Source organism: Camelus bactrianus, chromosome 12 (assembly GCF_048773025.1).
Source record: "Camelus bactrianus isolate YW-2024 breed Bactrian camel chromosome 12, ASM4877302v1, whole genome shotgun sequence".
Taxonomy (NCBI): domain Eukaryota; kingdom Metazoa; phylum Chordata; class Mammalia; order Artiodactyla; family Camelidae; genus Camelus; species Camelus bactrianus.
The window spans coordinates 24,449,075-24,467,194 of record NC_133550.1 but is presented as its reverse complement, the minus strand read 5'-3'; the positions used below and the strand labels follow the sequence as shown (position 1 = coordinate 24,467,194).

General features: G+C 42.8%; 1 protein-coding gene across 4 annotated transcripts in view; it reads right to left on the bottom strand.

Annotated features, from left to right (window-relative positions):
• CPNE8 (copine 8) overlaps nucleotides 1–16,671 on the bottom strand; it is a 195,654-nt gene extending 178,983 nt beyond the window's left edge. For 2 of the 4 annotated variants that reach the window (XM_045507043.2, XM_074375046.1), the window contains exon 1: nucleotides 16,182–16,671. In XM_045507043.2, coding sequence (XP_045362999.2) covers nucleotides 16,182–16,279 — 98 coding nt within the window. In that variant the 5' untranslated portion in view covers nucleotides 16,280–16,671. The remainder of the gene's footprint in view (nucleotides 1–16,181) is intronic. The other 2 variants (XM_074375045.1, XM_010970530.3) reach the window with 2 other exon arrangements.
• Nucleotides 16,672–18,120: the final 1,449 nt, after the last annotated feature.

Sequence of the window (18,120 nt, the reverse complement as noted above, 5' to 3'; positions counted from 1 at the left end):
TATTTCAAACTTCACTCCAAGTATATTTTTAAATCCGCTAACTTAAATTACCAATTGAGAGAAGCATTCACTAATACTTACTATTGATTAATCCTCCTTTTCCCAATGCCTACAAAATGGCTTTGGATGAAACCACTGGCATAAAAATCAATTGCAGTCACCTTTCTTAATATTTCTGCTGCCAGAATTCATTTGAAAGTTGAGATATCAAGATAAATGAGAAAAATAAGCTATGTCCAAAACAGTAGGTAACTGAGATGAGCTTAGAAAATAAAGTTATTATTCTGATACAGTCCTCAGGTATTGCTCAGTTTTACTCACTTTTTCTCTATTAGCTCTCTCTCTCTCTTAAATTATTTGCTTTATAGCTGGGAAACATGAAAACCTACTGAAGACATTAAAGAAGAATGATTGAGCTTTCAATTACCTAGAAAACCACAAATAATATGATATTCCCTTTACAGTTTAGATTTAAAAAAAAAAGTTTGTAAGAATGCCCACAGAGTTATACACATTGAGAAGAGGCAATAATAAGGCTGTGCAGGCAGTAGGAAACACATTTCTCAAAATGATTCTAAACTATTCCACTATTCTTCCAAGACTATGCTAACTAAGGCTGAGAAATATGTTGGTTTCAACCAGTTATGGCAATCAGAATCACATCTGGTTCGTTACACTCTCTAACATTCAAGGTCATTCTTAATAAACGAATACATTACTTGTTACTTATACATAGTATACATTTATTATATATACATACATACACACACACATATATATATGCACACACACAGAGAACAGCTAATTAGCAAAGTAAAAAATACTGACTTTATAAACTCATGACATAACTCAGTCACAATATTGTGGTAACATTTTCAATGTTTAAGTAATCATTATATTTACGTGAAATTCTGAAGAACATACTTATTGTGAAAGGAAACCCTGGAATTTATTATTGAAAAACTAGCAAGTTAAAAAGTGACTTCCACATTATTAAGAAAGCAGTGGATTGAAATGATAGGGCCTGAGGTATATTCTCAACTCCAGTGGTAAATATAAATGTCACATAGTCAATTCAATTAATTTTCCTCTATTTTTTTCATTTGTCCAGTCCATCACCTTTCTCCAGCATTTAGTTTTCATCTCACCCTGCCCGTTGATTTCTAGGTTAAACAGTCCTCTCATGACTTACTTCCCATAGCTTAATTAGGTATCTCAGCAGTGGAAAAAAAAAAAAGTAAGAATCATTACTTGGCAAATAAACATCCAATTGTCAAAGTTCATGCCACTCATCTGAATTGTTCTGCCCACAGTCTCACCAATTGGTGATTTAAAAAAGAGTCCATATTGCCCTTTGTGATAGCATTGACAGTCACCTATTCTAATAGTATGTATCTCCTAGCTTTGTAATTTCTCTTCAGTCACCAACTCGTAGATACCGATAGGAAAGAGCTCCACCCTTAGAGTCTAAAATAACTTACAAAAGAGTAACAGAATATGGCTAGTGGTCAGACATACACTTAAGAATTAAACATACCTGGAGCAGGATCTCAGCCTCCCCCACCAGATGTGCAACTTAGGCCAAATTACTTAACCTCTCTCTAAAATTCAACCTCCTCCCACGTAAAACAAGACATAACATTCCCTGTTTTACGTAATTATTGTGAGGACTGAGTAAATTAGCACATGTTAAGTGCTTTACACGTTGTCTCACACAGATTTAGATTTTGATATTAATATAAATATAATATATAGCAAATGTCCAAAGCTTTCATGTTTCTTGGCCTCATTAATACAGCTTATACCTGAATAGCTTTGCTGTCTAGTAAATAGAAGTATTTCCCAGGGACTATTCAATGATATTTTGTTCCTTCAGAGTTTCAGGAAATTTTCTGATAATTCCCTCAGAATATTTGGAGTATTGCTCTTTACAGAAAACACTCAATGAAAGGCATCATGATTTGAAAAAGAATGCCTGATAGCCAATGTCCCTGGCTGAAGAGGCATTAATAGTTGTCGCTAGCTTGAAACTATCACGGCATTATATGTCAGGCAGTGAACAATGGCCTTTGGGGCAAGGCAGCTTTTAAATACATCTCATTTTATTATTGGCAATGAATGCTTACCCACCTTTAGCCTGTGTTGTCATCTCCTTGGATGTCTGTTTTATCACACGTCTGACGCAAAAGAGCTATCTAAATAAATGTCAGCTCATTGATTTTATTAGTCAGATGCAAGAATGCGCTTCCATTCTAAAACTTGGTTGTTAAACGCCCCCTCCTATCTGACAAATCTATTAGGTCCACATGTCTGATTGTGCACTTTGAGGTGGGGGGCTGTGGGGCGAAAAATCTGTAGAAACTGAGTGTGCATTTCCCAATCTACACCCTTCTGACCATTGTTTACTTCCTCTCTCCTATAGGTATTTTTAGGTACTTAGGTGCTGCACCTGGACTATAATGTATGGTCTTTACCATGCCGCTTTGTGACCGTCACTTTCCAATTCACATTTCTGTGACTTCCCAAATTGCCTGTAATTAAAGTACAGAGGTCCTTTCCACTACACTGCTTGTTTGCCCACACGGCAATATACTGATGAGAAACTGTGATGACCAACACTTACTGAGTGCTTTTCTTATGACCAGCATGGTGCTGGGCACTCTATAGACTTGACTTCATTTACTCCCCCAATAATCCTATACATTTGTTTTTTAAGTCATTTACTGATTAGAAAATGAGATTCCGAAAGTTGAAATAAGTTACCCAAAATAACATTGCAAAAAGGGGTAAAAAGGGGGGATTTAAAGACATCTGTCTGACTCCTAATTTCATTTTCTTGCTGCTATACTCTACTGCCCCAAATTCTCATTAATCTTTAAATGCATCTTTCTCGTGGGAATGGAAGTATTTAGAAAGGTGCAGCCAGAAGTTGAGAACTTGATTCTGTTTATTTAAAGAGGAATTGGGGGGGGATAACCAAAACAAGCTGTGAAAATCCCCTTGAGAAGATAGCTTATCAATAAATTCAGCTCTATAAAACTATTCCCAGGAAAAAAGAATCATAGATGCACTCAAGTGTTTGGAAATAAGAATGCTCATCTGAACAGTAACTCTTTGAAATAAATTTTGGAAGATGGCCTAGAGATGTCCAAATAGCCTCAGTGAGAGCACAGCCAGCCCTGAGCCAAAGGTCACATGCCGCTGGCATACACCGGGAGAAAATAGAGGACGGGTGGCTGGACTGGTTACTTGGATTAGGGCTCAGGTGAAGCTGACCTAATGGGAGATGCCCATCTCCTCCAGTACACTGCTGCTCCGTGAAGAATCGCAAGACCTCATTAGAGAATTGGGAATGAGATATGCTATACATGCAGAGATCTTTAGGGGCCAGATGAAGGACTACCTACCCCGGTTATGAAGGACTGCATCTTACAGTGTGTCACCTTAGTATCTGTCCTGGCACCTGTGGTCAGTAACGCAATAGCTCTGGTAGCTGCCATCACAGCAGATCTCAGTGAAACAGGGTCTGCCACTGAGAAAATAGGTAGACAAAAACAGAGAGAGAGAGAGACAAAGGAAAATCAAACACAGGGTGGAGAAAAATCAGGGACAGGACCTATCCAGCTGTCATGCAAACAGCTTTGGCAGCATTTAGCATTGGCAGGAACCCCAAAGGAAGACATTGTTAAACAGCCTAACTCAGGGCTGTTATCTTTGTGGAAAGGGCTAACGAAAGCCAAACAGTCCACTCTGTCCACTGACCGTAAACCTGTGACAACATGTCCCAGGGTCCCACTGCTAGAAGTAGAATCCCAGGGGTGGATCCCCCCCCTTCCACAGAACAACTAGGGGTTGGGCCAATATTGCCCTCTGCTGAGTAATGTGGGAGGTGCCCAGAGGCCCCTTGTGGAACTGACAATTCATAGATCCCACATAAATAAACAGTCTTAGCACTGGTAGGTACCAGAGCTGAGTGTCCCTTTCTGCTTGACAACCCCTCTAAATCTGAGGAACAAACATGGGCTATGTACAGGTATGGGGGCCGAACTATTCGAGTGAGACAAACCAGCTTATACTTTTAAACTGGCTGTGTGCCCCCACCTGTTCCTCATATATTTATTTACCCCATACCAGAGTATATACCAGGGGTTTATGTTTCACGAGACCTAGATTTGACCACCACTACTGGGAAGTTGTGATGAAACCCCTTGTAGGTGGGCCATGTAACGTGAACTCCTGTCCATTTATCCTGCCAGGTTGTTAATTTCAAACAGCACAAACTGCCTGGAGGCTGTGAAAAAATCACTGCTACCGTTAAAGAACTGGACAAGGTGAGAGTCGCTAGACCTGCCTGTAAAGAGCCTCACAGGACTGTTGACTAAAGAGAACTGAATAAGGTGGTTCCTCCCATCCATGTGGAGGGCCCCCAATATTGCTACTATTTTGGAATATCTCTCCTCTGCACTGAAACCTTTCCACTCTGTGCTCCACTTGTTTCATGCCCTTTTTTTTTTTTTTTTTTTAAGCATTCCTTTGGGTGTTATTCTCAAGATCAGTTTGCCTTCACCTGGGATGGGAGGCAATGGGCCTTTCAGATCTGGTCTCAGGGTTATTGACAGTCTAGCCGTTTGTCATAGTTTGGTCACTCAGGACCTAGAAATCTGGCAAAAGTCCCACCCTGAGTTGCAATTATTCATTAGACTGATGGCTGACATTGTGTTAACCTGTGATGACCTGTCCCTGCTCTCCCAAGCTGCTGCCTCTTTACAAACACACTTACATGACTGAGGGTGGGGGGGGGGGAACACTGACAAGATCCAGGGTCCTAAGCAGTCAGTGACGTTCCTGGGAGTTATCTGGGCGGGTAAGACAAAAGTTATGCCAGCCGTGGTTACTGAAAAAATCCAAACCTTGCCCACTCCAGATTTGATCAAGGAATCACAATCCTTTCTGGGGTTACTAAGCTGCTGTCACCCTTTCATACCTCATTTGGCACAAATAACATGGCCCCTATACTCTCTGGATAAAAAGGGACAGAAATGTGATTGGGACAGCCCCCATCAGGAAGCCTCCAAGAAGCCCCAAATTGTAGCAAGACAGGTTGAGGCCCTGGGGATACTTAAACCAGAAGCTGCCTGTGAATTGGATGTTAGCTCGTACCTGGAAGCTTTTGGCTGGGGGCTTGTGGCAAAGGCAGGGAGGGAAATGCATTCCCCTAGGATTTTGGTCTCAGTTGTGGAAGGGACCCCAAGTATGGTATTATCCTGTTAAGAACAGCTCCTTGTAGTCTAGCTGGCCCAGCAGCGAACAGAAAGCCTCACCATGGACTTACAAGTGTCTGTTCGAACTTCCCTCCCAGTAAGTGGACAGATAAAAGACACACTCCTCAAAGCGCCTGTGCCCAAGTGATAAGCACCCTGCAAAGTGGCACGCACAGCTGCAACAAGGTAATGTGTGCAATTCAAGCCTCCCATCCGAGGAATGACATGCTTTCCTTGGGCCAGTGTCTTATGTGGATCCAGACATGGCCCCTCAGACACCACCTGTCACTCCCCTTCTCAGCCAAGTCAAAGAGGGAAGCAGGACCCCACCCCCTTCCCCGAGACATGGTTCACCAATCACAGAGTCAAGGCAATGCCCTGACTTGGTGTGCTTGGTTCGCCTGGATTCTAATGTCATTTGGTTTGAAGAAGGCACGAAGCGCAGCAGTCAATGGGCTGAACTCAAGGTGGAATAGATTGTGTTCACTCGGGAATCTATGCCCCTCTCCACAGCCACAGACAGCTGGGCTGACCATGGAAAGGACCGACCATGTGGATGCCACAGCTGCATCAGGAAAGCTGGAGTATCTTGGGACAGCCACTGTGGGGAGCTGAGCTGCGGAGGGACGTTGGGGATGCGCACACACAACCCCATGCTGCCATCGAGGTATGGAGCATCTCTGTATGTTCTCCAGCTACGCTGCTGGGGAACCACAAAGCAGATGCCCTAGCCAAGGAAGAAGCTGTCCTGGAAGGGGTACAGACTCCCTACATGTGGCAGAGTGGCTTCACTGAAAATCAGGACACTGGCCCCAAAACTACCTGGGAGACAGCCAAGATGTCGTACCTCCCCATTAAACACAGTGACTGGCAGGCAGTTGATAAGAGACTGCCCCCAGTGAAACCTGTGGCAACGACCCCTGAGACATACTCCCGGTCACATCGGATGAGCCACTAGCCCAGTGGCCAGATAGCAAGGGGACTTTATCAGCCCCCTGCCCTTATCAGCAGGACACAAGTGTGCGCTGACCTGTGTGGACAGAGAGATCTGACTGATACAAGCCTTTCCCAGGAAAAGTGCAAATCAAGCAGCCACTATTAGGAGTTTGATCAAGTTGGAAAGTATGTACTGGATCCCCATTCCCACAGATGGCAACCCAGGGACCCATTCCACCAGACATGACCTACAAGAATGGGCTGGAGCCCATGAGATTTTATGGACCTTCATCTGCTGTATAACCCAACAACTGCAGGGTTAGTAGAAAGAATAAACAGGGTACTGAAAGAGACATTGAAGAAGCTTTCTCCAGACCCGTCTTTAAGGGGATATTCTCTATGACTATTAGGGGCCGTCCAGCTATTAAACTCTGTAGGCACAGCAGGCTATAACAGAAAAGAACAAATCTGACCCCATATTGGATCTGTTCCTTTGGCTTTAACCCTGTGCCTGTTTTCTAGGCTTAGTCTTGCTAGTTCTGCACCTTTTGTAAAAGAATGTTGCCTTTAGCCTGAAATAGACAAGAGAGCCTATTCTCAAGGCTCTGGCCTTTAAGGATGTTAACACTTTCACACTCCTATAAAGATAAGCTGCAGAATAGAAAATAACGTTTGTTTTGTGGGAGGTTTTACAGAGGCACCATGACCTGACCCAGGTGGGCAGCTGCAAGAACAAAGGATTCCAAGAACAAAGAAATCCTACACCAAGAAGTTTGCAACCACCAACCACACCCCTTCCCCTTTTTAGTATAAAAGGAGCCTGAATTCTGACTTGGGTGAGATGGTTCTCCAAGACATTAGTCTGCCACCCTCTCGGTCTGCCAGCTTTCTGAATAAAGTTGCTATTCCTTGCCCGACACCTCATCTTCTGATTTATTGGCCTGCCGTGTGGCAAGCAGAATGAGTTTGGACTCGGTAACAAGGCCACACATCTGCTAATAAGAGACCAACTGGGCCCGCTCTGCCAACTAGGGCCTGAAAGGTACAGGTCTTAGAAGGAGGACTGAAACCCATCCAGTGGGATGTTGGTCTTGTCCCAGCAGTGCCACAGAACCTCCCACTGGGCGGGCTGTCTTAAACTAGAGGTCTAAATGGTATGTCCCCCTCCCAGGTGGCTTGGCATTCTTACACCGTAGAGGGGAGGGCTAGGCCCTGGCACACTACTTCTTCAACCTTTCTAAGTGAAGGTCGAGCCACAGTCAAGGTGATCTCCCCCATAGAAATTAGACGGAGGACTGAAGCAGAGTTTCTGTTAAGGGCCCCTGCTGAAGCCTGCACATGTATCTCCCTATTCAGTTCTGATGTAAAGGGCCCAAAAGTGCCAAAGCTCCATCCTGGCACATGGAGACCAAGCTGCTACGGTGTAGTTTCTGGATGAAGATTTGCCTTTGTTGGTACCTTTAAAAGACTTACCACCCTTGGCCTTCTCCTTCGAGGATTAGTGCCACCTCCCTCCACTAATGTGCTCCTTTGCTGGGACATTGCCTGGCTGACGTCCATAACCGCTCTGGCTCCATTTCGCTAGCTCCATCTTAGGCTGGGAGACCTTTCCAAGTGACTGAGTCTCAGCCTAACTCACAAAGGAAAGTCCAGGCCATCTGAGTTCCCTGTTACTGTCACCCTTGCCCTCACCTGATAGAAAAGCTGTAAGAGTGCCTTTTGCTGAAGCAGATGGTTAATAGTAATGAGACGTCCCCGAAGGTGGGGGCTGGGGAGTGACCCCAGCTCCAGCCCGTGTGGACCTGCTGGGTAGTCAGATTCTGTTTTTAATATTGGCCCCTTTAAGTCCTCCTGCACCCCTTTCAGCAATGTGCAAATCCCTCTGGACCCTCCGTCTGTCCGATCCTTCCTGCCTATATGTACGTTACTCACAATAAACTTCATTAGTTGCACTTTATGGAGTTGCCTGCCTCGTTTTTCCATCTCGAAGTTCCTTCTCAGTTCAGAGAATATTATTCACTATCTCTGTTTCTCAACAAAGAGAAACGAACCAGATGCTTATAGTTTGATGAAATAGTGGGTGATTTCTATTTTGTGTTTATATCCATTTGTAATTACTGAGTGCATAATTAATACAACAAGCAGTGTTTTAACTCATAGTGCACTGCCTTATGTAACCTTCAAAACAAACATAGAGGTAGGGGTTATTATTATCCCCACTCTACAAATGAGGAAATTGAGGAACAAAGAGATTAAGTGACTTTCCAAGGTTTCACAACTAGTGAGTGGTAAAGCTGGTCTAGTTCCACACCCACGCTCTTCAAGGCTAAACAAAACTGGCTCTAAAAAGCAAGTGTTACTATTATAAAACAGGCTAACAACTGAATAGAACTCCTTTGAGAGAAATTGTTTTCCTTCTCTGCCTTGAGCAAACTCAAATAAGGAATACAGGCTTCTGACTGTTACACCACAAACATCACACCTAAAAGATCACAGCTGTTAGCACCTTCTCCCATGGGGCCCTGCTTTGTGAATTGCTTCCAGACACACATTCTCCACATCCCGGGGCTGTTCTGAACGCCCCAAATGCTAAATAAAATAAAATAAAATAAAATACGCAGGACAGACAAAACCATTGATAGAACCAGTAACATAAGTAAAGCTTTTCTCTGCTAAGATATACCTGGGCAACTTCCATGCTGAGACTTCAAAATCATTGTCCCAAAATGCCCCTGCAACACATTTCTCTGAAACGCTGGGGTTAAGACAAATCCAGAAAAGCACTGTATGGTGATGACAGTTTTGAACCACAGGACCTCAGGAACTGGAGAGCCAGAAGTATATACAGGCCGATAGGTCCGTGCCATAACTTGCCCCTGGGTTGACTTGTCATAGGCCACATTAGCAGGCCTCTAAACAGGCATTCTAATTTCCCTGGCTTAAAGTAACTTTGTAGTTTATCAGCATCACTTGAAAACCTAATTACAGACTAACATCAAACATTTCGACCAACTAAAGAAGGATAGTGTGTCAAAGAAATAAACCCATGTGGACTAGGGGGGAGCCGCCAACTGCTTCAACACTTTTGATTCTCTTTCACCACAGACAGATTCAGAACAGCCTAGGTATCTGTTTCAAACCGGGCCACTCCCCACTAAGCCAATCAGAGTCTGTCTACTGGAATCTGAATCTGCTTTCCCCAGTGGTCAATTCATCAATAAAAGAGCTGGAACTGTAACATGTAAACTTGCCAAGTATATGCCACTAATGGATGAAGAAACAAACAAAAAAGTCTTCAACGTAAGAGGAAAAAAAAGATGTGGAGAGGACCACGTGGAAAAGAGAAGAAAGTAAAAAGTGCACAAAGTTTTAATCATCTTATTGTTTCATTCACAGTACACTTCAGGCTGCTAAAACCTGTCATGGATTATAAGATTACATAACCCCACTTATTACAATAAGGAAGTAAAATCAGAGATACAGCCATTTCTAATAGTGACAATCTAACAGCAGCAATAATATTCCTCTGCATATGCTTCATCTTTCACAAAAGGCCTGTAAACAGTAATGGGCAGGTATGTTTAACAACGGTTTTCCCCTAAAACGTTGAAGGCATGTGTGTGTCATGTGTACGTAATTTACTATAAATCTTACTGATAGAAAACTTGTGGTGCTGAGCACACAATTTCTAAATGATAAATATATAATACTTTTATTGTAAATTCTGTAGTTGTCTTAAATGTGGACAACAACAAAACAATAAATCAAACCCTGATCTGCAGTGTTTGCCGCTTCCTGTGGTATAAATATTCTGACCAAGGCCAATTTCAAGCTACCAATGTGATGTCACTGAACAGGTACTGAGATGAGATGAGATGAGCACATGACTGCACAATATTTTATCACCACACAGATTAAAAAAATAAAGTACAGATGATAGTAAAGAGTCCAAATAATAGTAAAATGCAGTTCCTAAAATAATTAGGAAGTAATAACTTTTGAGTATGTCTTAACTTCATTTTGAATATAATTTATTTGATTTTCAGTTTATATAACTTATTTTTTTCTTACTTAAAACAAGTCAGATTTACACAATGTAGAAATGATAAGGTTATAACTTGTTAACAAATACCATTAAATATCAGATCCTAATAACCCAGTTGAGATACTCAGTTCATAAAATTTCAACTTATATGTTTAAGGGTCATGTCTATAGTGTAAAATGAGACACAACTACGTTTCCTTTACCAGGAGCTGAACATATAATACAAAGTAAGGAAGGAAATTAACATTTGCCAGGTGACTTCTATGTGCCAGATACATATATGAAAAAGACTTTTTTTGCACATACACATTATATTGCATGTAAATACATATATACAGTATACTGCACATTTTTTCATTTACATATATGTACTGATTATTGTTTCTAAGAATAGATTAGAGCTTTAGTTTTTTAAACTTACATAGTTATCAAAGGCATAAAGCCAACTACAAAGAATGAATAGAATGCAGTAATCCAATTATAAAGGGCAGTCAAATGTGCTTACACATATTTGAGAAATCAGTCACCTTAGTGTCTATCACTTAGTTTTTAATAATCACTTTATTTAACCACTGGCACACAAATTCCCACCCCAATCCCATGTAAGCCAGCTCCAGCGTGCCACTGAAAAGTATCTTCATAACACCTTACTGAGGCATTTACTCGTCAAATTAGTAGATTAAAATTTTTTCTGTACACCAGAAATTGACACAACATTGTAAACTGACTATACCTCAATAAAAACATAATAAAAATTTTTTTAAATTAAAATTAAAAAAAAATTTAGTGTATAGGTAAATGGTAAAATAAATAAATAAATAAATGAATAAAACCTGGCACAAAATTTCCAAGACAATTCATAAGCCTTGTGTAATATGAGGTGTGTCAGAAGCCAGCCGGTGTCAGCAGAGCCAGCATGCTGGAGGGGGGGATGGTACAAGTTGAGAAAGGGTTACTAAAGGCACTGTCCAAAGCGGAGAGAAACTTATGTCTACTACCCATGATGATGGGTTCAGAATGGATTTATTTATAGATTTGTTCATTCCACCCATACTTTTTTTTTTAATTTTAGTGTATATAAACAGCACATGGTAAACTTGTTCAAAGTGCAGGTTCCTGGGCCTCTGTCTCAGAGACTCTCATTCAATAGATCTGGTGTGGGGCCTAGGAATCTGTATTTTAATGGGCAAACCCCTCTCCCAGTGCCCAATGATTCATTCAGAGAATGACAGCAACCAGCATTTATTGATTACATATTCCATGCCAAGCTCAAAGGCCTGGACATGACAGGGACAAAACTTGTCCTTAAGGAGAATACATAGAACAAGAATTATAACTATGATACTAGTTTCTACCAGCTGCTTTGAGAATACAGCAAAATCCAACTTGAGAGAAGATGATGTTTGATTTGAGCTTGAAGAAGGAGCACAGGTTAATCAAGGGCAGGGGAAGGAGGAAGGGACATAAAGGGCAGAGAGAGCAGCATGTGCACAGCCACACAGGCAAAGGGAGTCTGGCCTAAGAGGACTGCAGCACCTGCTCTGGGGCTGCCCCTCTCATTAGCGTTCTGTAGCTGCATTTATCTGGCACCAATGTTGGCATCTAGTAAGCATATACGTGTTGCTACGTTCAGTCACAGAGTTCAGGTGAGGGAGCGGTAGGGAATTAAGCCAGAGAGTTATGGCCAGGCCAGGAAGTGTGTTTTAGAATTCCCAGCACAAGAGTGGGATTGTTGGATCATAAGGTAAGTCTATTTTTAGTTTTTGGAGGCATCTCAATACTGTTTTCCATAATGGCTGCACCAAACTACATTCCCACCAACAGTCTATGACTGGGACGTTGTGCTGGACACCAGAGACTTACACACTGTAACTGACTATACTTCAATTAAAAAAAAATTAGATACTACCTGGAAGTAGTTTAGACGCTATAAAGTGTTGTATAAATGTACTGATTTCTAATAATTCTCTCTAATGTGGGAAGCAGTGATAATACTAAAGTAATTAATAAATGGTTTACAATACAAAAAAAAAAAAAAAAAAGAATTCCTAGCACAAAGTAGGCACTCAATACTTCTCTACTTCATATTCTTCCTTTCACAATAGTTTTTTTTTTTTTATTGAGGTAGAAATGTTGTGTCAGTTTCTGGTGTACAGCACAATGCTTCAGTCATACATGAATACACATATATTCATTTTCATATTCTTTTTCACCATAAGCTATTACAAGATACTGAATATAGTTCCCTGTGCTATACAGTATAAACTTATTTATCTATTTTATATATGTCTTTTTTTTAGATTTTTTAGATTCCACATATGAGTGATATCATATAGTATTTGTCTTTCTCTTTCTGGCTTACTTCACTAAGAATGACATTCCCCAGTGCCATCCATGTTGCTGCAAATGGCCGAGTAATATTCCCCTGTATAAATATACCACAACTTCTTTGTCCAGTCATCTGTCGATGGACATTTAGGTTAGATTTTAAAATTAGTTGTAAAACCATTATAAGATTATTGCTTTGAAAAGACTCATCTGTGATAGCTAACCTACAAAGTCTAGGAATATAGAATGCTCTCCCTGCTTTTATACTTGATAAGCTGATTTCTCAATCAGAGAAAATGACAAAAACCCTCAAAACAGTGTGTGAGAAACAATGCAACCAACCGGGGAAAATGGATGATTACTGTATATTATTTTTCCCATTGGTTTTACCTCATTCTATATTAATCTGTTTTCAACATAAAATGGGAATGCTATAAATGCATTTTTCTTCTAAGCTGTATCATTTCAATGGAAGACGTTTTAATTAGGTAACCCAATAACTTCAAAATCTGTTAATTAATATAATAAGAACATCACAAGAGCTAAATAATGAGTAGAAAGTAAATCAAAGAGTAGGAGCCTGTCTCTACGTAAATATAGCCAGAAAAGTGTACTTGTCACTCTAACACACCAAGTTTGTAGCCCTACAAAAACTCCATGTATACTGGCCTTTCTCTAATACAAACTATCGTAATCTGTCTTGTCTCCCCTCAAGCTCCATCTCCTCTTTGTAGTATATTCCAAGTATTCTGTTTCACACTGATCTCTTCCCTTCTTATGCATGAAACTCATCTTTGGATTAAGTCCTACATTATCACATGTTATATATTATATTTATCTCCTAACCAGATTTTACATCTTCAGACAACTCTTGCATTTCTCATGGAGTACAGCATGGTGCTAAACATATAAAAGACGCTCAAACACTTCCTTCTTTGAATAAGCTGAACAATTTCCATGAATTACATTTAGCATCAAGCTTTAATTGCTGATTTTCTCACCTCCCTCAAAATGAAGATGAAAATGTCATAAGGCTTTTAAAAAGTCTTCGATGGGGCACAAGGAAAGGAGATTATCAGCAAATTATCAGGGGTCTTCCAAATAAAGAAGCAAGGTAGGGAGGAGGGTGTAGCTCAAGTGGTAGAGCACAGGCTTAGCATACACAAGGTCCTGGGTTCAATTTCCAGTACCTCCTCTAAAAATAAATAAATAAACCTAACTACCCCCCACACACACACACACAAAAGCAAGGCAATTCCTTGCTCAGCTTGCCCATAGTAAGACCAAGGAGCCTACAACCGTGCCTTGTTGCTCAGTGAAATCTCCACAAACAACCTAGAAAATATGCTCTTTATACAACCAGAGAAGGAGGAAAAAGGGAACAGGTATTCCGAGGCTGCCTCTATCCCTGGCTTCTTTAACCAATTACCAATTTACTGAAGTTCAGAAGAGAAGGACTATTTACAGAATTCCACAGCTGAATCATACATAATACATTTAATCAATAAATACATTTCCAATATCATAATAGGTAACACTTCTAACACCATTTGTGTCATACATTGTGTTAGCACTTTTCAGATCTTATTCAACTCTGATAACACCCTATATAAGATAAATATCATAATTATCTTCATTTTAGATATCAGAAAACTTAGATTAAGTAAAGATTTGCTCCAAGGTAACAATATAAGTAAGTCACAAAGTCAGAATCTATAACCAGGTCTCTTACGCCAAAGCCCAAAAGCACCAACATCTATCATTACAAGATTCAATTATCAACAATATAGTACTGTAAGTACTTGGGTTCTCTTTCAGAATTTTTTTTTAATTTGAAAAATTGAACGTTAAAAACAAGATACCAAATCAATGGTATTTAACAAGGCTAGAAAAAGCGGATCTCCAGGTTCTGAGGTAGCAAGCTGAAACCAACTAACCGGCTCAAAGCCAACTGACTTCAGGACTCTCAGCAGGCCCACAGCAAAGAGAATCAAGGAGGGAAAAAAAGAGTGGTTAAATGTGGACCCTACTGGCAGAAAGACCAGTTAAGGTATAATTTCCCCATCATCCCTAAACAGCTTATGAGAAACTGAGATTTAATTTACATTTATATTTATTCCACCTACAGGCCACATGCCATTCAGACTTGCAGGATGTTTAGCAGAGGATAAGAACTCTAGAAAATGCTGTGAATGTAGGGCTTCGAGCTATGCATTATCTGAATATATATATATCCCTCTAGCATCCAAAGCCAACTTCAGAGAAAAGGAAAAGGCCTAGAAATGAATGTCTAAAAGGAATTTTCCATACAACTTCACTTGTTCAATTGACAGAAAGAAATCTCAGGCAACACGCAAAGCAGCAACCAAAATAATGTTAGCTTAATGTTAGCTATCACTATCAGCATGAATGATCTTACAGTCTGCGGTCAACCTTAAGAGGAAGCAATCATGGGATATAGTTTCAGAGTTAAAGTCTATCCCCTAAGACCTCTTTGCGGGGCGGGGAGGGGGGTGAAATCCTTGAATTTCCACCAAACAAAAAAAAACATTCCCTCGGCTTTTAGGCTTTGTCTTGTGACAATGAAAAATTAAATACCCTCGGGTTGATAGCATTTTAAGCTTCGGGCTTATTTACATCGAAGACTACCCACGTTTATTAGATTCCTTCAAGGCAAGTTTTGCTAAGAAAAGGAAGCGGAGTATCTAAGACCATTAAAAACAAGTGAAATGTGGAGAGGTAAGAAATTTCCACTGAGAAAGATCAAAGTATGCAAACAACGGGATGGGCTCGAGTTAATATTAAAATTCGCGAGTTCACTCTCTCTTCTGTTGCCCTTTTCAATTTTGTCCACCCATCTTCTCAAAAATCTTGTGCGATAGCAATTATGCCGATTTAAAGGGTAACTGACCCAAAGAACGGCAGGCAAAGGAGTTTGAAATGCATAGTCCCTGAGCAGAGAGTGTCGGCTGTTATAGGCGCTCAGTGTATCCACTTGCAGGCGGAAATTCCTGACTTCCCAGATTTTAGGTAAAGCTGCAGCCGTAAACTCCACCTACCAGGCCAAAGGCAAAAAGCCCGGAGGAGGGGGTGGGGGAAGCAAGCCGGACAGCTCCAGGAAGTGGGTGGGGAGGAAGCTGCCCTGTTTGGAGCCAGAGGTGCAGACCGCAGGTTTGCACACGCCTAGCAGAGCGAGTCCTGGGCCACTGCGCGCAGCGATCACGAGCGCTTTTGGCAACGCTGTCCCCTTCGATTCCCGTCATCACCCAACCATACAGCTCGGGTTTGGGACGTGAAAAAGGGCTTGTAAAGTGGGCGGCGGCCGGGGTTCCCGCCGCTGAGTCACACAGCCCAGCCAACTTTTACAGTATTCCCCAGAAAAAAATAGTCTCAGTCCCGTAGCCCACCCACCACTCGCTTCCAGTTCCCGCTCTCCGCTCTGTTATTCGACCTGGGGGTGACTCGAGACACAGTTGGGCTGTTTCCCACTCATCGTGCAACTTCTCACCCGCGCAAAGCCTAGGGGTACCCCCGAGCGAGCGTCTTGCCAAGCGCCACCAACCGAGGAGATGGGGAGGCAGGAAGAGGGAGGGGAAGGGCTGCGTCCTCACCTGCAGGACACGGACACCTCCACCCGGGTGGCTGGGATGGCCGCACTCAGCTGGTTTAAATCCCCGAGGCCCGCAGTGCTGGTGTAGCGGCTGTCCATCCTGGGGGTAGGCGTCCTGGACTTGTTAGGCGCTCAAATCCAGAGCTCCGGCAGACTGAGGGCTCCGAGCCCAGCCCCCGAAAGACGGGGTTAGGGTTTGAGGGTGGAGGCAGACGAAGGAGGCGGAGGCAGCCAACGGGAAGGGGGAGGGAGAGGAGAGGCGGCCCTCCCCGCAGAGCAGCGAGGGAACGGCGAGCCAGGCGCGCTGAAGCAGAAGCTGCCGGGGAAGTGGTGCGTGGGGCTCCCGGCTTCCCTGCCCCCTCCTTGAAGACAGCGGCCCCAGCTGGGGACACTCCGTGATCCTTTCCTGGCTCTGGGCGTCAGGCTCCGCGGAGCCAGCGGGCAGGCTGGCGGGGCGGGCAGCATCAGACCCAGACCCCAGCCGTCTAGGAGAGCAAGCCCTGGCCGGCTTTACAAGAGGTTTGTGTTTTCTCTCCGCCTCTACACACCCACACCTTTTCCTAAGTCCCGCCTCGTAAGTCCAGCCCTTCCCATCCCGCGCCGATCCTCACCTCACCCTCAGAGTCCACGGAGCTCCCTCCCACTATGCCCTCAGGCAGACGAGCCGGGTCGTCGCTTCTGGACTGTCCACCCTCGGCCACTTAAGGGTTGGGGACGGACTTGAAGACGATCTCCAATCTTTTGTAAGCAGTGGTAAAGTAAAGGCGAGAGCAGGGTGGGCTTAGAGTGAAGGGAAAATATTATTTGGTATTTAAGGGAGCCATCTGGTTTCCCTCTTCCCGCAGTTCTTCGGAACATGGGGGTCTCGTGGTGACAATCCTATCGTCCGGGCTCTTCTGCGCCCCCTCGTTTCCAATTGCATGGAAAGTACGCTTTAAAATCTGGAAGTTACAACCGAATAACGCAGCTTCCTCACTTCGACTCCCACCGGGCAAAAACCTGAATGAACCTGGACGGACAAAGGCAGAACGGAGCCGGAGTGAGCGCCACGTTTGGGAAACCGGATTCTGGGGCAGCTAGACATGTATCAGGATGCAGAAGCTGCGCAAGCCATGGGAGGTAACTCGCCACTCTCCTCTGCGCCAGCTTTATTACCAGCACCTTCCCTCCTGCCTCACCCGAGCGCCTGCGGGTCCCCGGGCGCTCGCCGCCAGGGGGAGACAGAGAACCGGCTGCGGAGCATCGCAAAGCAGGAGTTGGGGTGCTGGGAGCAGTGTTGAGTATTCACCCTCCTTTAACGCGCCAAGCACTGAGTTGCCACATCGCAAGATTAACTCAGGGAGAAACCGTTTTGGTGACTGAGAACCTGCCCTACGTTGTAACAGTAACAATATACTTGGAGCCACCTGCCTAGAAAATCAGTTACAGCTGACGACGATTGAGGCTTCCCGCTGCCAGATTTCCTTCCTGTGTTCCATTCTTGGTTTCCTTTCTTATCTCCCCGCCCACCACTTGTCACCCCTTAAGTCCAGAGGTTCTCTGTTTCGCTTTTCCTTTTCCTATCAAAGATTAAACTGTAGTTTATTATTATTTGGAAATGTCCAGACATTTCTATTATGCTGCCCAAAATTAGTTTTGGAGGAAGAGACCCAAGTATATTTTTTAAGCCAACCATGTTCTTACAGAAAACTACTGAAGAAATAAAAGTTGAGAACTTTAAAATAATACTCCACCCATAGCACCAGTAAAGGTGGTCTTAATTTTTTCACTTTATTGAGCTATAATTGGTATATAAGTAACTGCACATATTTAATCAGTTGATAAATTTTGATGCATATATGTGGGGGGGAGCCATCCCCACAAAGTAATGACCCATTCCATCACCCTGAACGTTTTCTCATGTCTTTTATAGCCCCTCCTTTCACCACCAGAAACAACCC